The sequence below is a fragment of the Cibotium barometz genome, chromosome 33 (genome assembly GCF_041138505.1).
Source record: "Cibotium barometz isolate CiBa-2024 chromosome 33, ASM4113850v1, whole genome shotgun sequence".
In the NCBI taxonomy this organism is placed as follows: Eukaryota; Viridiplantae; Streptophyta; class Polypodiopsida; order Cyatheales; family Cibotiaceae; genus Cibotium; species Cibotium barometz.
Genome location: NC_141078.1, coordinates 7076462 through 7098065, shown reverse-complemented (window position 1 = coordinate 7098065; position 21604 = coordinate 7076462). Strand labels below are relative to the sequence as shown.

Sequence of the window (21604 nt, the reverse complement as noted above, 5' to 3'; positions counted from 1 at the left end):
CCACAGAGACTAGGGAGGGGAGATGGTGACCTCCAGCCTGGAGGTGCTGCTTTTTGTGTTCATGCATACCTCTCTTGCAGTACCTTCCCCCCCCTTCTTACAGATACCTCCATTATGATTGATGGAGCACAGAGTATGCATGCTCTCGCGCTCGGGCAGAGTAGGATCCACGTCCACTTGGCGCGACTCCGCACAAGGACAGATTGTGACTATTCCCCGTCTAAGCCTGCGCCCAAGACTATTCGAGTGGAGGGCAGTTCCGGTAGTTCCGCCTCACATGGAGATTGATATGAGGATTGTCTCATGGAACATTCAGGGCTTAGGGGGGCCTCAGTGCTTTTAGAGATGAGGCGTCCAGGAGAGCTGCATCGAGCTATGGTGGGGAGACCTATCGACATTCTTTTCCTCTAGGAGCACCATCTTATTGAGGGGCGTACCCGCTGCTGCGGGAAGATTCTGCCAGGCAAGAGTCATACTTTTTGGTCTCCATCCTTCGGCCCTTCAGGGACGCAAGGAGGGGTGTCTCTCTGTGTCAGTGAGCAGCTTTTGCCGTTTGTGACAGGATCAGGAGTCATACTTCCAGGACGTGCTCAGTGGGTTACTATTTTGATTGGAGAGGATAGCGTTGGCTTCCTCAACATCTATGCCCCAAATGCGGCTGCAGGTAGAGCTATCTTTTGGAGCACTGTCCGACAGGTCTTGCCCTAGGCTGATTTTTGGTGCATGGGCGGTGACTTCAACATGATAGAGATAGTAGAGAACAGACATGGAGGTGGCATAGCCACAGTCTCAGGAGTGGAGTACTCTGCATGGGAGGAGATGATATTGATTCTTAGGGGACATGACTCTTGGCATCTTCTAGAGTTTGGGCGTAGCCCTGGCAGTGTTAGCTTCTCTCGATCGGATAGGCGGAGCACTGGCCCCAACCTCTCTCGGCTGGATAGGTTTTATGTTGACGAGTGGGCTTGCAACCGTGGAGGCATGGTTGGTATTCTGGCACTACATTTTCATATCATGTCCGAGTTATTATGTCCCTAGAGGACCCACGGAGGCATGACAGACATGCGAGCTCCAGGATTCAAGATAGCCTCACTCAGGACCCCGAGATTTGTAGCCGGATTGAGCAAATATGGGTGGGACTGGACTTTTCCTCAGGATTTGCAGTGTGCACTTTGGATGATGGCCTTGGGGAGGTGAGTACTTTCTTACATGAGGCAGTCTAGAGTAGATTGGAGTGATTTTGGGAGCAAGAGAGGAGTCTGAGGAGGGGCCTAGCCTCTTTACAACGTCTTCAGGAGAGTTCCCTAGATAGCCCATGGATTGAGAATCAGATAGCTGCTGCCTGCACGGAGATTCGGACCATTGAGGAGAGGGTGGTGGAGTATAGATACCATGCTAGGGCTTCTTTCTAGACTCAAGCCGGTGACAGAGTTACTGGAGACTTCTTGAGATAGCCAGCCCACAGAGGAGGAGAGACGGTATTCCCAAGCTACGTGGCCAGGATGGAGCTATTGTTTCTGATCCCCCACATGTGAGAGCCATCGCCACATATTTCTTCCTGTCTCTTCCCATTGGTGCCCCATTATCCCCCCACGTGATGGCTGCGCGCGAGAGAGTCTAGAGACACACGAGAGAGTTGGTCCCCCCCTCTCTTTGGTCTTTCTTATTGACCCCTTTCACTGCAGAGGAGCTAGCGGAGGCGGTGAAGGCATTACCCAAGGGCAAATGCCCGGGGGCGGATGGGCTTCCTGTTTCTTTCTTTCTTCGCCATTGGGACCTCATGGAAGGTGGCCTTAGCACTACCTTCAATGAGATTATGCTCACAGGTACCATGCCAGATAGGCTCATAGAGGGCTTGATACATTTGATTCCCAAGGAGGGTGGTGATAGATTGAAGATTCGGCAGTGGAGACCCATCACCCTTCTAGGGACAACCTACAAGATTTTGGCCAAGGCTATTAGCAGGCGTCTTCAGCCTTTCCTCCCAGACTTGATCCACGACACTTAGATTGGTTTTGTTCAGGATCGGAGTATTCTGGACAACATCTTTACCTTTTGGGAGGCGATAGCTTCGGCAAGATGCGACAACAGGACCTCATTGTGCTACTCCTAGACTTTGAGAAAGCTTATGACAGGGTGGACCAGAGCTTTCTGGAGGGCGCTATGAGCCGGATGGGATTCCCCATGGAGTGGATTCGTGGAGTCTCAGGCCGTTATTCAGCATCTCACAGCTAGGTTCTCATTCAGGGAGCCCAAGGCGAGAGATTCCCCCTTTCCCGCTCGGTTCGATAGGGCTGTCCTCAGGCACCGTACCTCTTTCTATTTGTTGCGGAGGCGTTTTCTCTCCGCCCAGGAGACCGGGCTTTAGGGATTGCGCTCTCCTCCTCACGCAGAGGAGCTGCTGGACTCGAAGTTTGCAGAGGACACAGTCGCCTACCTTGCTGGAGATGTTGGGAATCTCCAGAGATTCACGGAGGCGATAGAGATTTTCTACTGTGCATCAGGAGCACAGATCAACTGGCTCAAGTCGTGTGGTTTTTGGGTAGGCTCGGCACCCACCCCGACTTGGCGACCAGTTGAGGCTTTCCAGTGGATACCGAGGGGCACTCCAGTCCGATACCTCGGTTGCTAGGTTGGTATTGATCTCTCTCCCGAGCAGCAGCTCGCTCCGCTTCATCTGAGTATTAGGAAGAAGCTTCTATATTGGAGCTTGACGAGGCTATCCCTAGCAGGCAGAGTGGTGGTGGCGAACCAGGTACTGCTTGCCACCATGTGGTACATTACCTCGTGCTGGGCCTTTTCTCGGGCTTGTATTGGCCAGGTACAATGTTTGATCGGGAACTTCTTGTGGGTCGAAAGTGATGGGAGGCCAGCCAGGGCCAAGGTGGCATGGAGAGTGATCATTCAGCCACGTAGCAGAGGGGGGCTTGGCCTCATTGATTGTGCTATACAGAGCCGTGCCCTGCAGAGCAAGTTGATTGTCATAGGACTCCTACCTAGTGGTGAGCCTTGGAAGGATTTCCTCTTGGCCGGGATTTTTGTCGGCACTCCGAGCCTTGGAGGCCCATGGCCACAAAGTACTAGATGGATCTTCATAGAGATGTGAGCCCGTGGTTTTAGTCCTGCCTTTGAGGATAGATTCGCAGCCAGTCTACTTCGTGCTTGGGATCATCTTAGGCCAGCCCTCAAACAGATTGTTCCAGTGGCCTCAAAGGAGCAGCTTCGATAGCCTTTGATTTGGAATCCCTTAATCCGTCTACCCAGTGGCCACATGTTGGGGGCTCGACCGCACATACCCTAGGGTGCCTTGAGCACGGGACCAGCCAGGTCTCTTGGAGATTGGGTTGCACACAGGTAGTTACCTCACGAGGACCAGGAGAGAGGCCTGACATGGATCCGGGGTAGAGCCAGGCCCATCATCGACATTGACTTAGCTATTCCTTTAGAGTGGTTGACTCCTATTCCAGACCCGACCCCCCTAGTGTGGCTAGGCGTGTTCACCAGACATGATATCCTCGTGGCAGTCCATGGAGCATATGAGAATAGTGGTCTGCTCACTTTTTCTATTGGATTACATGGTAGATTAGAGAGATCAGAGCACCCCTTGAGGATTTCAGAGGCCTCACCTTACAGAGGGTGAGGGTGATCGGTTTTCGGGCATAGGCATGGCACATAGATCCAGCACACCGATCAAGGTGGCCAGGGAGAGTTTTTGGCGGTTGTGGATTTGGGAGTGCCAACCTCTCACGCGGTTGCAGTGGGACCCTGGAGAGTGGACTTGGCATGATCCCACAGATCGGGTGGAGACTTTGGATGCCCCTTTCTTTGTATATACAGTGCGGCTCGGCCGCAAGATCCGGATGTTGGAGATAGAGGTCACACTGGCAGCAACAACACACTGGATGTCTTAGGGCCTATCACATTACTTCCTTTCAAATTTCTGGAAGAGGCTTTGGGACAGCTTTCGGCCGAGGAAGATCACTCTCTTCCTTTGGCCGACGGCACACAGGAGTTTGGCGGTGGGTACTTGTCTGGCAGTCGAAGGTTGGTCAGTAGCTTGCCCGAGGTGCAGCCACCCCCAGGAGTCTCAGCGACATTGCCTTTGGGATTGCCCGAAGGCTCAGCAGGTTTGGCAGCGGATTCTCCGCATCTTTGCTATGGACATGGCATCGATCCGGATCATCACTCGGGGTACTGTCGCTTGGGCCACCGAGGCTAGAGTGGTCAGGACTTGTGAGGAGGATGGGGGAGGCCTTGCTCTTGAGGTTTCCCACCATCATATTGCAGTAGTACCAGTCACAGCTCCACCTGCAGGTGTCTGGCGACTAGGCTCATGCCAACGATGGGAGATTTGCAGTAGCATAGCAGCTTGGCACATCTGGTGTGCTAGATGTAGGAGGCCATCAAGGGTACCCACACCCCGTCGGCTGAGACCATCAGAAGCATATGGCTCGACATCATTCACACCGTCTGCGGTCAGCGGGGGAAGCTGCAAGGAGGTTTTGACCGCATGCAGAAGCGGCCGGAAGTCTTCTTGAGACTTTGGAGGCCTTGCCCTTTCCTCACAGATTGAGGCGGTGACCCCATTTGGCATTACAGTCCACGTGTGTGGTTGTTTCTCCCCCCTCCCCCTTGTATGAGATAGCCTTCTCCTCATAGAGCGGCCAGCCGGAGGAGAAGCATCTCTTCCCCTTATTATCACTTGTTTCCCGCCCTTATATGAGGCGAGTTTGTATTTAGCCCTTCATGGTTGTACTTAGCCCTTTGTGGCTGTTTTTTCTTTAACTAATTGAAGGATCTTTTTCCCGGGGAAAAAAAAAAACAGATTTCTACATGGTGCTTATATGTATTTCTCCTAAATTTTAGGAAAAGTTGCTATTTTTGGCAATCTCCAGTGGAATTTCCGTTTGCGTCATTACCTCCGGGATTCGACAAAGATTGAGTATTGCCAAAGTGCCGATGTGAAATTAGCTATCATTTGGGATATTTTTAGAGCTGAAGATGTGGAATTTTTGGCCTTTGAATTTGGGACATGTGGCAGATAAGAGGATAAAAGTGGGACAAGTGTCCTCACACTTGTCAATTCAACTCTACACATGGCATTGTAGCATTTTCTTGCTTATTTGAACATGAGAGAGTTATCTCTTGGGCGAGTTTGAGCTTCAAGCAAGTTTTTGGAGGCTGAAAACTCTGATTTTTCTCCATTTCTCTTCATATCTAAGTCCACCATAGCCATATCCAGCTTGGGGAAGATGATTTTCACTACTCTACACCATCTTATACACCCCGGATGGCTGTTTTTCAGCAAAATAGTCCTAAAGCTTGCTGAAATTTCTGGTTTTATGTACAAGCTGTTATACTAGTTTATGCCCTCATGGATGAGCCACATGTGCTGGTTTACAGGTTTATGTGCTCATGGAAGAGCCATATGGGCTGTCATACAAGTTTATGTGCAATTATACATGTTTGTGTGCCTATGGAAGGATCCATATTGGATGAAGGATAGGTTTATGGTTGTATATGGATAATCCGGCATCTCCCATGGGGAGAGTAAGGCCCTCAAAGCTTGTACATGTTATATTTCTCCTTGGATAATAAAATACTCCAAGGGGGGGAGGGGGCGGGGTCCACCCATTCCGGCCTCTATGCGGTGTTATATGTGCAACTTTTATTTTCAGCTTTGTAGATTGTTTAATGGCTGCGATTAAGTCCCGAAATGTTTAATTGTGCTCATGGTCAAGCGATGCATGCCCACTACCGCGTTTCTTGGGCAAGTTACAGTGAACGTGCAAATTTCTTTTCCTTTTTGGCACCCGTGTGTGTTTGGGTTTGGGAAAAGTGAATATTTGGGTTCTCTTCATTGTACCGGGGTTATTTGGGGTATACTGTGCTTCCCTGCCCCACCAAACTCTATCCTCATCACGCAAGGCTGAAATCCCTCACCTGATCCTTGATCACTAGATATTTGTTATGGATTCATAACTCAGTGATTTGCTTCTTAGCATGAAGGCATCCATGGAGGTGCAAGCGACTAAAATGGAGGCTATATCTCTCTGTCTCTACAAGATGGAATCGGCAGCTCGAGCACTAGTATTTCGGATCTGGAATCTACAAGGGTCCATGCTTTAGAGCAAGTGTTGGACAATTCTAAGGACAAAGTGGAAAAACTTTTTTGAGGAGGATTTTGCACTCCTTTGGATGCAGGCAAGGATATACTGGATGAGTTTTGCTCCTAGTCTAGCAATCATCATTCTACACTTGCGCATAGTCGGCAAGAGAGAGACGGTTCCATCACCGATGGTCTCCTTTGCGGAGTTCCTCTCCACTGGGTTCTCTAGACAGTTCCCACTCGCATTCATCATTGGCTCGACATCGTGGGACTATCGGTTTACCGAGTTCTTCCTCCATTCCTCGTGAGGAATGAGCTCAAGTAATGAAGCTTTTGAAGCCTCGGAAGTTCAACGGGAAGATGGACCGAGAAGTCATAGCCAACTCGACCCACGAGATGGCTGCCACGTTGGCAATAGCAGGTAGTTCAGATATTTTTCAACTCCATTTGGTGCGTACGGCTTTGATGGGTGCCGCTCTCTTGTGGTGGGAAGACAACCTTAGGCACCACTCCATGAGTTGCTGGGATGATTGCCACAAGGCATTCTTCAATGAGTTTATTCGTGTCGATTACCAGCATGAATTGAAGAAACAGTGGGAGTGTTTTATGCAGCTTGGGATCCTTGAGTGTATATATTCTATACATGCTTGCACGCCTACACGACCATGTATTACTAAAAATGTAGGACATCCTATGGTTTTTCATGCAATTGTAAAAATATAATTCTAGCTCTAGATAAGTTGAATTATTGCTATTCTGTGTCTTGTGAGTTTTACATTGCCATCCTGATAGTTTGTGCTCATAGGCATCTTGCTTTCATGTGTTTATATGTGGACCCAGGTAGTGAAGGCAACCAAAAAGGATACTGGGGTGACATACGCCTTGAAGATAATGGACAAGCTACATATAGTGAAAGAAAATAAAACAGCATATGTAAAGTTGGAGCGCATTATTCTTGATCAGCTCGATCATCCTGGAATAATCCGCCTTTTTTTCACGTTTCAGGATGCCCATTACCTTTGTATCCATCAACCATTTGCAATTTAATTGTTCTTTGTGTGGCTGGAATCTAGGTTTGCTGTATGATTGTTCAGATATAACATAATTGGGTTTCAGCCTTATGAAGTACTGGGGGAATGGCCATGGGGAAGCCATTTCTGTCTGGAGAATGGGGTGCCGCATCAGTGGTGACCCATTTTTCTGACAGGAATGGATGACTTGTGGCTATTCCCTGTTGTTGTGGTTATGGCGAGTGGGCTTGATAGCGACATACAGACTGACAGAATGATGACAGCTCAGTTTTCAACAGATGGATGTGACTAATGTGGGGATGGAGCTCTGCCGTATCAGCTTTTGGGGAATTTGTGCCACAACCACTGATGTTTACGAATCACCTGAGTCTTACTGTGTCTAATTGCACGACCCATGACTCACAACTGTGACTATTATGGAACAACCTGGATGCATTCCTTTTCTTTTAGATTTTGGTACTTCTAACCACTTGCTTCAATGTGATGCTGCAATTGCTTTCTGCCTTTATGAAATTGTATAGACTGGGTCCATAGAAAGTGGGTTCCAAAAGGTTAGCTAGTGTGTACAGTTTCAAGACATTAGGCTCTTTCTTTTCTCACCCAGGAGATTAGCCTAATGCTTTGAAGCCTCTTTAAATCATAGCACGCAAGGAAATGGGGTTACTCACCACTTTAGTACGGGAAGAGTTGGCAGGCTTACCTCCCATAGCTCCCCAACGGAACCAACATGGGGCTATGCTCATCACCCAACAATCTTTCAATCAGCTATGGCCTGCATATCTCAACCCATTTTAGTAGCGTAAGTGGCGGGGCTATGCTCATCACCCAACAATCTCTCACTCAGCTATGGCCTGCATATCTCAACCCATTTTAGTAGCGTAAGTGGTTGCAACCTCAGCTCCCAGTCAGAGACCCCTTGGGAAGCACCCCTGAGTCCGAGGCTAGACCAGCACAGGTCTATGCGCATCATTAGAAGAAAAAGAACTGAAGTTTTAGTGATCAGAATATGTCTCAGATTTTGGCTAGGAGTCTACTTCTTTTATGTCAAAAAAGTTTCTTGACATCTGGTAGACATGGGTTTAGAATGTTGCGAAGGCGGGGAGCTATTTGATCAAATTCAAAGGGTAAGCTGCTGCAATTGCTGTGTCTCTACTAGCTTAAGGTAACTGTGAATCATAAAACATCTCTATGAAAGACCCCATGTGCAACCGGACAAACTTGGGTTCTTGATTGTTTGCGCCAACAAGTGAAAATCAAGTTTTTTTTTTCCTGAAATACTACATCTATTTGCAGAAGAAAAGACTCTCATTAGACGAGGCTCGCTTTTATGCATCTGAGCTTATTGAGGTGATGGAATATCTCCATGGACAGGGATTGATACACAGAGACCTTAAGGCAAGATGAGGCTTCATATACTGTTCTCAATGTTCTATGCCCATTTCAACATGGCTTCTTTTCACATCTACTCGATAGGGTGTGTCTGCAGGTGTGTGCACAGGCTCAAAAGTGTGTGCACAAGCGCACATGCACACTTGTGCTCACACTTGCTTATATCTAAGAAGGCTTGCTATGCTTACTGACACAGATTGTACTGTTGAGGATAATAGGGCAAAGCCTAAATCATTTTGTGTTTCTTTTCACAGCCAGAGAATCTACTCTTAACAAAGGATGGACATCTTAAGGTTGCTGACTTTGGGAGTGCAAAGACCCTGAGGCCCTTTTCAAACGGACTTATTCAAAATCTGCCAGGCAAGACAGTGATGGGGTTTTGTCTGGTCAATGAGCATTCCGATTCAAGCCTAGAAACATCTGTAATTCTGGGATGTTTAGATTTCCTGTTGTTGTTTATCTCATGTCCTTTATCTTACGCAAACTTAGCATGTTTGTTTAGAAAATTATGCAAGTAACGATGTATTTATAAGAAACTTTGGATTACTTGATTTCTTCAGATGACAAGAGCTGTACCTTCGTTGGCACAGCTGAGTATGTGTCTCCTGAGGTTCTGAACAGTTATCCTATCAATACAGGGTAAGCGGTTTTTTTTCCCTTGTATGTCCATCTACCATCAGGATGACATTTCAGTTACCCTTAAACACATTCAGTCTGTTTTTCTTCTGGACAGAGTGGATCTTTGGGCATTAGGCTGCATTTTATACCAGATGCTGGTTGGCCGGCCACCCTTCAAGTGTGCTACTGAGTATTTAACTTTTCAAAAAGTAATGGCTAGAGATTTCAAGCTTCCAGATTACCTTTCTCCTGAAGCCAAGGAACTCATCGATCGATTGTTGGTGAGTGATTCCAAACTTTGGAAGTACACTTCATATAGTTCAACGTTGGATTAGCTTACTCTAAATTGAAATTTTCTTTTTGGGCTTTTGAAGGATCTGGATCCCAACAGAAGGCCAGGTGCAGGTCCTGATGGATATGTTGCTCTAAAGGCACATCCATTTTTTCGTGGTATTGAGTGGTCTGAGCTGTGGAAACTGCCTGCTCCACCTGTTGTTCCACCACCAGCATCAGTATGACCTGGGAATCGTTTCTTGTTTACACATTCTTACTTTATTGTTCTTTGTCAAAGAGTTGAAATCTGTATTTTAATTCTGAGATCATGGAGAATTCCAGGAGATCCTTGAAGATGGGAGCACAGTTGAAGATGAGGATGATGATGCGCTGGATTCCGACTGGGCTTTTGCTCATCTTGGAGGAACTGCTATTGATGATGTGGCTACAAATCAGTTGGGGAATGTTGTGCAAAAACTGAGCAGTCTTGATGTGAATGAACCACAACTCCCTCCAATCCCAGCAGGTAAGGGTCATCTTAGGAATCTGAATGTTATTAAGTAAGATCTAGGAAATAAGGCTTCTGGTGTGTAGTATTATAAGGCAAACAATGCGTTCTTTGTTGCAATCAGCTTATAAAACAAGAAAAAGTCTAAGGAACTCAGCTGACCTCTCACAAGGTGCCAGCATCCTTGCAAATTCTTCTAGTCATGAAAGTATGGTATTCCTAGAAAGAGATACAATTCAAAGTGATGAGAGTCCAAAGTGGTAACTCACCCCTCTATTTTTATCTTCTGTTTTTAGTGGAAGGAAGCTGGATCACGTAATAACAATGGGAATTTTTTAGCTGGATCACGTAATAACAATGGGAATTTCATTAACAACATGAACTAGCATCTCAAAAAAGAGGGTGGATGCAAAGCATGCAGCTGAGAGTGTAGAGAGGCCTTTTTCTTCATGGATTTCAATCTCAAGTTGTAAGTTTGTATGAGAAGGCCAGCATCTTTTCTCTTAGAGTGTTTGATCTGGTTGCACAATTCGTCTGTTTTATAGGACTGCTTGATCAAGCAGGGAGAAAAAAGCATGAGTAGTTTAAGCCAGAATCTATCATGGTCATTGTTGGGGTAAAGGCATAATGCCCATAAGGGTGGGCATTATGCCTTTACCCCAACAACCTCCCACTTAAAGGCAAAGTGCCCTTAAATGAAGGAAAAGAAAAAATCAGCATGTACATGATAATATACAAGGCCATATCAAGGCTAAAGCTGGCCTCATCCACAAGTGTCTGCAATGAGCAAACCGCTCCGGAGGTAAACTCTTTGTCAACAGATCAGCCGGGTTGTCATCCGTATGAATCTTAACAAGCTGAATTTGCTTGTTCTCTATCACCTCTCTGATGAAGTGATACTTCACATCCACATGCTTCGTCTTTGCATGAAAGACAGGGTTCTTCGCCAACTGGATGGCACTCTGACTGTCACAATGCAACAATGGAATATCCCCTGTATAGCCCAAATCAACCACTAACCGAGATAGCCATAATGCCTCCTTGCAAGCCTCAGTGGCTGCAATATACTCGGCCTCTGTAGTAGATAAGGTTGTGCACTTCTGCATCCTGGATATCCATGACACAGCACCTCTTGTGAATGTAAACACATAACCGGTAGTAGACTTCCGGTTATCTGGATGACCGGCATAATCCGAATCCGTGTAACCATGCACTAATGCATCCTGTTTGCCAAAACATATGCACATATCCTGTGTGCCCTTCAGGTATCTCATGACACCTTTCACTGCTTCCCAATGCTTCTTGCCAGGGTTGGCCATGTATCTAGAAACCACTCCCACTGCAAATGCAATGTCCGGCCTAGTAGCAACCATGGCATACATGAGACTGCCACAAGCTGAAGCATACGGAATCTTGGCCATATCAGCCCTGTCTCTATCCGACTGTGGGCTGTCCATAGCACTGAGTTTCACATATGGAGGCAAAGGAGTACTAGTCTTCTTCCCCCCGTCCATATTGAACCTCTGCAAAACTTTGCCAATGTATTCCTTCTGAGACAAATACAACACATGCTGATTTCTGTCCCGAAGTATCCGCATACCCAAAATGTGATTTGCATCACCCAAATCCTTCATATCAAAGGTTTCATGCAGCCTCTGTTTCAAGGTATCCATCTCCTTACGAGATTTCCCGGCAATCAACATATCATCAACATACAAGATGAGGATCAATAGACTGCCATTCAAAGCTTTCTTGGTGTACAAGCAGTGATCTATGTCACTTCTCCTGAATTTCTGGGATTTCATGAATGTATCAAATTTATGATACCATTCTCTTGGTGCCTGTTTGAGCCCATAAAGACTCTTTTTCAGCTTGCATACAAGCTTCTCCTTTCCACTTACTGCATAACCCTCTGGCTGCTGCATATATATCTCCTCATGGAGATCACCGTGAAGAAAAGCAGTCTTCACATCCATCTGAATCAAGTCCAGATCATCATGTGCAACCAAAGCTAACACAGCTCGTAAGTGTGGTCATTTTGACCACTGGAGAGAAGATCTCATCAAAGTCCACACCATATTCCTGCTTGAAGCCCTTAGCCACTAACCTGGCTTTGTATCTTGGCTTTGCATCTGGTGCAACTTTGAGCCTGTATACCCACTTGCATGGCAAAACCTTCTTGCCTGCAGGCAAATGCACCAACTTCCATGTTCCATTTTTATGCAGAGAATCCATCTCTGACTTCATGGCAAGCTCCCAAAGAGCCTTGTCTGCCCTCTGTAAAGCCTCCTTATAACATGAGGGCTCCCCACAGTCAGTAAGCATCAAGTAGTCAACCCCTGGAACAAACCTGTCAGGGGCTCTGGAGGGTCTTGTGGACCTCCGTACCCAATGACCATCATTTGCAGGTTGCTGTCCAGCCTGCATATCACCCATTGGTGGCTCCTGTTCCATGCCATAAGGCTGAAATATCATGCCCGGTATTTCCTCTAACTGTGGTATATCCATAGGGATATCTTCTGCCATGTCTGGCTGTCCATTTGGACCATTTTCAGCACCATTTAAGGGCTGGTTTTCCTGCTGTAATGGCTGATTTACAGCCCTTGGTTGTTGTCCATGATGTCCATCATCATCAAAGATGACTCTGCTAGGCTCCTGTTGCCTTGCAGGCTCCTTATACATGCATGTTTCATCAAAAATGACATCATTGCTGCGTATAATCTTTCTATTCACGGGATCCCAAAGTCTATACCCCATTTCACCTCTGTCACCATATCCTAGGAATATGCATTTGTGAGACTTAGGATCAAGTTTGGTGCGCATTTCCCTGCGTATGTGCACGTACGCAACGCAACCAAACACTCTCAAGTGCTTGTATGACGGAGGCTTCCCTGTCCATACTTCTTATGGCACTTTCCCACCAAGCCTCGTGTTAGGTGACCTGTTTATAAGGTGAACGGTTGTCATAACAGCTTCAGCCCAAAAACCATGAGGTAATGCAGCATGTGACAACATAGAACTTCTCCTGTATGGTCCTGTTCATCCTCTCTGCTGTCCCGTTTTGTGGAGGATCATAAGGAGTAGAGAGCTCCCTCTTGATGCCGTTAGCATCACAAAAGTCCTGAAACTGTTTGGACATATACTCTCCACCATTGTCGGAACGCAAAGCTTTCAGTGTTTTGCCAGTTTGATTCTCAACAAGAGCAACAAACTTCTGAAACACTGAGAATGTATCACTCTTCAAGCGAAGAGGATAGACCCACACCTTGCGTGTGGCATCATCTATAAAAGACACAAAATATTTTGCCCCTCCCAAAGAAAGCTGAGGCATCTCACATACATCTGTATGCACAAGCTCTAACTGAGCATCTTTTTGTCCAAGAGCTTTCTTGTGGGGGCACTGTAGTTGCCTACCATATATACAATGCTCACAAAACTGAAAACTTGAAAACTTTAGAGAAGGCAGGTAACCCAAACGAGACAATTGCTCCATTCCCTTGACACTCATGTGTCCCAACCGGCTATGCCACATAGAGATTTCCGGCAGCTCGGTTGCATTTACATTAGCATGGTGACAAACACCTACATGCATGAAGTAAAGAGTGTCCACCTTAGAGCCTCTGGCAACAACCAGTGAGCCCTTACTAATTTTCCACTTTCCACGACCAAATGTGGTAACATAATCAGCATCATCAAGCTGTCCAGTAGAAAGCAGATTCTTCTTGATCTTAGGCACATGCCTGACATCATGGAGCATAAGCTGTGAGCCATCTGAAAACACAAGCCTCACATCACCTCTGCCAAGAATCTTGCATGCATGGTTATCACCCAAATAAACCACTCCTTCATTGCCAGCAGTATACCTGACAAACAAGTCTCTGCAACCTGTGACATGAAAGGAGGCACCTGAATCAATGATCCATGAGTGCATACCATGACCACCTGTAAGAAGTGAATGGGCATCAAGTGAAGACGTAAATAGGACCTCATCCTCACTGCCACCTGCATGTGACACATTGATTTCTTCAATCTTGACTCCACTTTTGCCCTTTGGCTTTACATCTTTGGCTTCATCTTTCTCTTTGTCTTTGCCTTTTTCCTTTTCCTTTTGATCATTTTTCCATTTGTAGCATTGCTATTTAATGTGTCCCTTCTTGCCACAATAATGGCATTCCAAATCCTTTTTGGAGCGAGACTTGCTCCTTCCCCGTTCTTGGCTTTTTCCCCTTTGTTGGGATCTCCCACGTGCATTCATTGCATTTGACTTTCCAACAGAGTTGTTTTTCCTGTTCATCTCTTCTTGAAGAAGAGCACCCTCAACATCTGCATATGACAGCATAGCATGCGAATTGCTAGTGGCTGTCCTAAATGTGTCCCAACTCTCTGGCAAAGTGCATAACAGAAAAGTGGCTTTGAACTCATCGTCCATTGCCAACTTTTGATTAATGATTTGGCTGACAATACCATTAAACTCATTTAGATGGGCTGTCATAGACGCCCCTTCCTTCATCTGAAGACCTATGAGTTTCTTCAACCAATACACTTTGCTTGAGGCACTTTGTTGGGCATACAAGTCCCGCAATCTTTGCCACATTCCCCAAGCTGTCTTCTCTTCACGAATGCTGAAAAGTAATGAGTCTGACACAGACAACATGATATAGATCTTGCCAGCTCATCCATATCTTCCCACTCTTCAGCAGTAAGAGAAGCGGGCATTACACCCCTTTCTTTGATAGGCTTGTGCTGCTTCTTCTGGAGCAACACATTGTAGCACTGGGTTTGCCAAATATCATAGTTATGTGAGCCTTCAAGCTTCTTGATGTGAAGCAATGAAGAGCTCTCACCTGTGGTTGCCATAGCAATATGCAACCTGTCAATGCCTGACTCCCTGCAAGTGTGCAAACACTGCACCAAAAGCACACAAAGTGCTCACAGTTGTTCTCCCAAACTTTATCTCCCACTGCGGAAGCAAGAAATGCAACTCTACTCCCACTTTATGTGATGAAATCACCAAAATCTGGTTGCTGCAGATTTTGGACAGCACCTTAAATGTGCTCTGTTGCCCTTCCAAAGTACTGTACAGCAGTACTAAGTGCTCACCTGTGATGTACCAAACCTGTACCGGCAAGTACAGCAGTTGAAAGTGAACCTTTTGGTCACTCAAAACAGTGTACAGCCATGCCAAAACTTGCACAAAGCTGTGCCAAATCTGTACCAGCAGGTACAGTAGCAATAAATGCACTCCTGGCTGTCCAAATGAGTGAAAATCAGACTTTTACAGTCCCGAACACTGCATACAACAGTCCCGAACAGAAATTGGGCAAAAGCCCCTTGACTGCAAGCTGATTTCTGAGAATTCAAGGCATAAATGTCTTGCCTGCTGCTTTGCCAAGCTTAACAAGCATAAAATCTTGAAAAGCCCCTTGATTTAAGATCAATTGCTGATCATACATGGTACATTGACGCACATGAAGGCATCCAGAGTGTTCACGATGCTTCCCCCTGGCCACATATACATCAAATACATGAAACCCCCTTGATTTACAGGCACATTGAGTGCTTGTAAGGCATCAACACATTATCCACAGCATCAAATGTGATTGCCTGCATGCAAATCAACCAAATCGGCACAAAAGCCCCTTGATTTGCACTGCAATTTGCTGCAATTTTTCCCAAATGTGCGATTTTTCACATCATACAGCATGTATGAGTGCTTAATTGCACAATTACATCAAAAGCCCCAAATTTCGACATCCAATTTCCTGCAAATTGATCCTGATTGTGACCAATGTCACCCAGTTTTGCCAATTTTGCTTAAAAATTGAGCAATTTGGCTCCTGTACCTACTCAATTGATTACTGTACTTGCTCAATTGCAAATCCCAAAAAAAATTGAAGCAGAATACCTTGTAATTTTTTGATTTTTCTCTGATTTGCAGGCGGGTTGAGTTGTTGCAGGAAAAGGGGTGCTGATGCTGCTGCTGTTCTTTGTAGGTGTGGGGGGGGGGGGGGGGGGGGGGGGGGGGGGGGGCACTTCTTGCTGCAGATTTGATGGCTGCTCCAATCAAGATGATGCGTTTGCTGGTGTTGTTAATGAGCGGCGAAGTACAGAGCACGCTGGTTGGTAACCAGCCTTTCCTCCGTCGGGTCCAGTGGCTTCATCACGTTGCTGCGTACGGTGACCTCCTCGCGCAGAATACCCACGTTTAAGCGAGCTTCGACTGGTTCTGGTACGCAGCGTGTATCGCCTATGCGCTCGCTACTGAGCGCCACTCGCCTAATAGCCAGCCGACGACCAAAGCACAAGTGTTCGCTTTCGTACGTGTTAGCTCACGCCCAGCGATTAACACGCCTGCAGCCTGCGCCGTTTCCGCCTGGCTGTTGGCTACTTGCGCTGCAGCCAGGGATTCGCTGGCGCAATGGTAGCACATCTGACTCCAGATCAGAAGGTTGCGTGTTCGATTCACGTCGGGTTCACTGCTGGCCTCCTCGCTACCTCAGCTTCTGCAGGTTACTACATTCGATGGACGCCCGCTATGCTGCCTTTGCCTGTTCCGCCTGGCTGCTGCAACTGCCTGTGGTGTGCTTGTGTTCGCTCCACGCTAAGGCTCTCACCAAGGCTATTCGTACTGCAGGAAGCCTGCTCCGCCTGCGTGTACACACCCAAGCCAGTCACTTGCTGCTAGCTCTGATACCAGTTGTGTGGGAGTATGAATTAGGGTTAGGTTAATTCATGTGTACATAGTGCAATATACATGTGTGATAGGGGAGTCACACACTCATGCTATTGATGAGTTGACTTATCCCCACAACTCTCTCTCTCTCTCTCCCTTGTTCTCTCTGTGTATGTCTCCCACATGAATTAACCTAACCCTAATTCATACTCCCACACAGTCATCATCGGTGCCGGATTAGATACAGGTTATCTTAATCCTAGGAGGGTCAGGTATGTGACCACTTGGGCTCCAAACGCGGAAAAAAGCTGTCCAGCATTGGTACATACTTTCCGAATCTTCAGGAGTGTCCCCAAAGGTTTTTGATGAGGTCCGTCCAGATGCAATGGATGGTCTCCGCTAGCAGTGTGACTGTGTCCTCAATGGACTCGTTGCATCATGCCTTCCAGATCTTCCAGGCTGCGATGTTGTTGATAAGCTTCCATCACTGATCAGTATGGACCTTGGAGGTCCAAGGAATCACTAGGCCAGATCGGTGGAGATCCGAAAGTGCGAGAGCTGCCCTTTCCATCCTCATATAATAGGGCTGACTCTGCCTCCATGGGCCATGCACTGGAGGTCCTGGGTCTGAATTGAATAACCGCCACCAGACCTGTTGTGCCTTCAGGCAGTCCCAAAGGCAGCGAGGCTGAGACTCCTCATGGGAACCAGAGGGGCCACACGAGGCAGGGCTTCTGGTGATGGCGTGCCAAATGCCCACTGCAAGGCTCCTATTTGCTACCAACCAGAGGAAGAAGGTGATCTTCCCCAAGTGAAAACTGTCTTAGACCCTCTTCTAAAAATTGGCGAGGAAGTGGCGAGCGATGCCATGGACGTGCCAATGTCATGCTGCTGCTGGAGTGCAGTCAACCTTGTGAGGCTGGATACCATGCAAAGTACTCAAAGAAGGGGAACTCGGGGTGCTCTGGAAGGGCTATGGGCTTCCTCCAAATCCACTCTTCTGGATCCCACCAAAGCCAGGCCAAAAGGTGATTTTCCCAAAGCCATAGATGCCACGAGGGGTCGTGTACTACCTTGAGAGGGGAGGGGATGATGTGGCACCTGTGCTTGTGGAGACCGAAGCCACAACGTTAGTTTCTCAGGATTAAGCTACAATTTACTTTCCTCACTTTTCATCGTTATAACTATCATCGGGGGGTTTTATGTCACTTTCTATGATGAGAAACTTGAAGATGTAAATTGGGATGGGATATTTGACATGTGGAAGTCAATGAAGGAAAGGAGACCTAGAAGATTGAGTGAGATCTTGGTTGCGCTCTTTCGCCCCCTTCACCATCCTCTTGACACCACCCCCCCCTCCCCCCCCCTTCTCCGCGCTGCGCGGCCCCCCTCTTTTCACCCCTTCTGGTTACGTCTTCGCCATTCCCTGTTCACCGGTTCTCCTCCCTGCAGACCCCGCTCGGGAGAGGCAGTGCGTTTAGGTTCATTTTGAGGAACCTAGTGCTGAGAGGTGGCTTTTTTGACGGGATCTATGGAGCTTCTTTTGGGGTCCAGATTTGGGAGAGGAGGATCGGAGAAGGATCAAGAGGTTGCAAGTGATGATGTTCTTACACATGATCAAGAGTAAGCGTTCCTTGCTACATGAGATTCTACTGGCCTGAGTTTGGAGTAGCTTCACTAGTCTTAGATGCCCTCTTCTAGATTGCTATTTACATTCATATATATACACTAGACAAAGATGGCCTTCCTAGATTGACACTTGAATCTGTGAAATACATTACTGTGGTTTGTACTTGCCAGGCTCGAGTAGTACACAGTCCCTTTTTCTTAGGGTGTTTTTTCTTTAGGTCTTTCTTTTCATTCCTCACACTCTCACTACTCTAATTTCACTTCTCCCTTAATTTAACTTATATTGCATCGTCGCTAGAGCTTCATGAACAAGACTAGAGAAATTAATGCGAGAACGGTATCAAGGAAGTTGAATGTAAAGATACGGACATGTATTAGAGAGAGGGGAAACCCCTTTCATTCAATAGTACGCAAAAGTGCTCTAAAATTATTAGTAGATGCAGCCTTACGCAGCGGCACTAGAGAGAAAGACTGGTGTGCATGTCTCATGGAGAGAAAGCTTCATGCACGTCTCTAGCTCCATACTTCCTCTTCTTTTACCATACATCACCCTTTTCCTAAAGAACGTATCCAAAGCTGCACCTTAGCTCTAAACCATATCAAGGTTTTTTTATTTGACAAGTGAATACACCTTATTATTTTTGTGCTATTCTTGTAGAGCTTTGAGTCGGGCTGACTTTTCCGGGCCTCATGTTAAGAATAGCCCAATCACCTTTCCTAAAACAAGGATGAAAACAGAAATAACCCCAACAAGGTACTGAAATTCTTCTACCGCAGGTGTTCTCAAGCCTCCGTGCTGGTGATGGGAGAATTGAGTGCATGGAGGCCCACTGCCTGGAGGTTACACCAACGTGGGCCATTGCCTCCAGGAAGTGCACTTGCTGAACTTAGTCATTTGCCTCTAGGCATTGAATTCTCCAATCTAGAAGCACGCCTGTGATGGGAGAATTCTGGAAAAGACAGGCTGTGATTAACAGGAAGAGTTTACAGAGAGATGAAACAAGTTATTGAACACCGTGGAAGACCATGTACGGGTTTGTGGCGTGATTGAGGGATTTTTCCAGCCCTTGGGCCATCGACCTTCTGGGGCTGGGTGCCCCACGCTTGGATAGGACCCCAAGGCTTAGCAAAATGCCCAAGGCCTGGTGAGGGGCTGGGCATGTGAAAGGGCCAAAAAGGCCCACACCATTTACCTTCTTTTTGGTAGATTAAGATCACAGCAGAGATTGAAACAGGTTGGATCAAGTGGTGCTAAGAGTTCATACAGAATTGGATCATGTACCTTTATTACAGAAGCACTTGGGAACCTGTCATTAACAGGAATTTGGGTTCTTTTGTGATCAAGTGATGTTAAGAGTGGTATTGCAGAGAGGGCATGGTGAGGTGTCTGTTTTCAGGTTTGACCATGGCTAGTGTTCAGTGTGGATGAATCTATGTAAGTGTATAATTGCTTTCTAAATGAGCCTGGGAAACAGAAGTTTCGTGAGAGTTACCCTGACATTCCCTCTTTTCCATTGTAAGAAGTTTTTTTCTTAACTTCGTGTTGTGTTATAAAAGAACAATAATAAGTCTGTCAAGATTAATTTTGGTTCATAGATGTATTTTGCAGGAAGTTTGCCCGCCCTTGATTGTTTCTGATTTTTGTTTCTTAATTCATTCCCAAATCAGGAATAAGTTTCTTTTCCCAAATGAGAAGATAAGGATGATGTCATTGTTGAAGAAATACCAGAAGCTTTCTGTTAAGAGGAGAATGCTAATCCTCACAGACAAGCCAAGGCTAATATACATTGATCCGAAAAAAATGGTTCAGAAAGGTGAAATAAAGTGGTCGTGTAATTCTAGCGAGATGTTTGTACGTTCAGAGAATGACAAGAAGTTCATTATCTCGACGGTAATACCTTCAAAGAATTATCATATACCAAGGAGGGATGGGTCTTAGAGAAAAGTCCCTGAGGCTCAAACTTATGCAACTGCTCATACATCCTGGGTGACATACTGCATGTAAACTTCACTTAAGAAGTTAGTTGCCATGAAGGATTAGGGACTGGACACGTGGAACCTTTTCAAGGAGGAAGGTTCCACTTAATGTGGTGACTGGCTGGGAGCCTCATTAAGTGGAAAGGTGACACGTCTCCATTCCCTACTCTGTCATGGTCATCCAAAGTGGACAGGAGTCCAGCTTTAAATGTTCAACTTTTCTGGTGGTACTGATATGGCAGCTTTGCATTAAACTACATTCCAAAGCTACTGACGTGGCAAGTGTGTTGCTTCAAGAAATTAAGTTTGTGATTTTTGCTGATGTGGCAGCTTCATTTTGAAAGTACATTTTCCAAGGTTTCTGATATGGCAACATCTGGTTCATTTTTAGTTAAAATTTCAGAATTTTAACTGTTTTGTTTATGGATCAATCTCTAGACATAACATTTGTAGCTTTGTGCAGCCAAAAAGAACCTATGCATTCCAAGATGAAAGGGGCCTTGCATGGCAGTGGAAAGATATTATCGAAGTAGCTCAAAAGCAGTCAAGGCTTGCTGAGTGATTTCTTTGAATGTCTCACTTCACCTGCGGATATTGCATCTACTCTGCCAGATTTTTCCTGCACAACGTTGTTAGACTTCAGTGATGTTGGTTAATCAAAAGTTTATCTGCAGATTAAAAGATGCATTGTTCCTGATAGCTTGATTCTTTGGGCTTGGGAACATATTGGGATGGTATCTCATTGAAATTGGAACACGCTTCCAATGTGTAGCACATAAAGATATGCAAGTAATGACTGTATTAGCTTCTATTTATTGAAAGTTGGCAAATACCTTACATCTTTTAAGTTTGATGTGATGTATGTGCACTGCATTTAAAATAAGCGTTGATTTGTTGTTAAGCAAGCTCCTTGCAAGAGAGGCAAGATTTAAAGTTGTTGTAGATAGCTCATTTCTGTGAAGGGGTGTGCGCTTATTGTTGTGGAAAATGCTCATCAATATGCTGCTTAAGCAGTTTATGGAGGTTTTGCTATTGTCCTTCAGAGCTGTTTTTTCTCTTACTTTAAGTTATGCCTTTTCCATACCCTCTGCTCCCTTTGGTTCCAAATCTCATAGAGTTTAGCTGAGGAGACAGAATCCTTACCTCCTTTGTGGGCCACTTGTTCCTTGAGAAGTTCAAGGTCCAGTTTCAAGGCTGTTTGTTATTACATTCAGCCCCCTCAATTGTGCTTTAAATCTCTTATATAACTGCATGCCTTTCCTGCCTCTACATCTTTCAGCCTCTGGTTGTCCCAGATGCACTGTACCAACAGAGCCCATTCAGCATTGCGTTTTGAGATGCATAGAGGCCCAGGGAGTATGGAGTAGCATCATGTTGCTTATGTTTCGTATCGGAGA

General features: G+C 46.1%; 1 protein-coding gene and 1 non-coding gene across 11 annotated transcripts in view; both read left to right on the top strand.

Moving 5' to 3' along the window:
- LOC147619245 (3-phosphoinositide-dependent protein kinase 1-like) overlaps positions 1–21022 on the top strand; it is a 55376-nt gene extending 34354 nt beyond the window's left edge. For 3 of the 10 annotated variants that reach the window (XM_086772896.1, XM_086772897.1, XM_086772898.1), the window contains exons 4-13: positions 6950–7130; positions 8212–8264; positions 8434–8535; positions 8784–8889; positions 9090–9168; positions 9263–9428; positions 9522–9659; positions 9763–9946; positions 10053–10188; positions 19899–20311. In XM_086772896.1, the coding sequence (XP_086629022.1) occupies positions 6950–7130; positions 8212–8264; positions 8434–8535; positions 8784–8889; positions 9090–9168; positions 9263–9428; positions 9522–9659; positions 9763–9946; positions 10053–10188; positions 19899–20169 (1416 nt within the window). In that variant the 3' untranslated portion in view covers positions 20170–20311. Of the gene's footprint in view, positions 1–6949; positions 7131–8211; positions 8265–8433; positions 8536–8783; positions 8890–9089; positions 9169–9262; positions 9429–9521; positions 9660–9762; positions 9947–10052; positions 10189–19898; positions 20530–20660 lie in introns of those variants that run through there. The other 7 variants (XM_086772904.1, XM_086772905.1, XM_086772906.1 and 4 more) reach the window with 4 other exon arrangements.
- TRNAW-CCA (transfer RNA tryptophan (anticodon CCA)) lies at positions 16332–16404 on the top strand. Its single transcript has one exon. It is a non-coding gene; the product is annotated as a tRNA-Trp (tRNA).
- Positions 21023–21604: the final 582 nt, after the last annotated feature.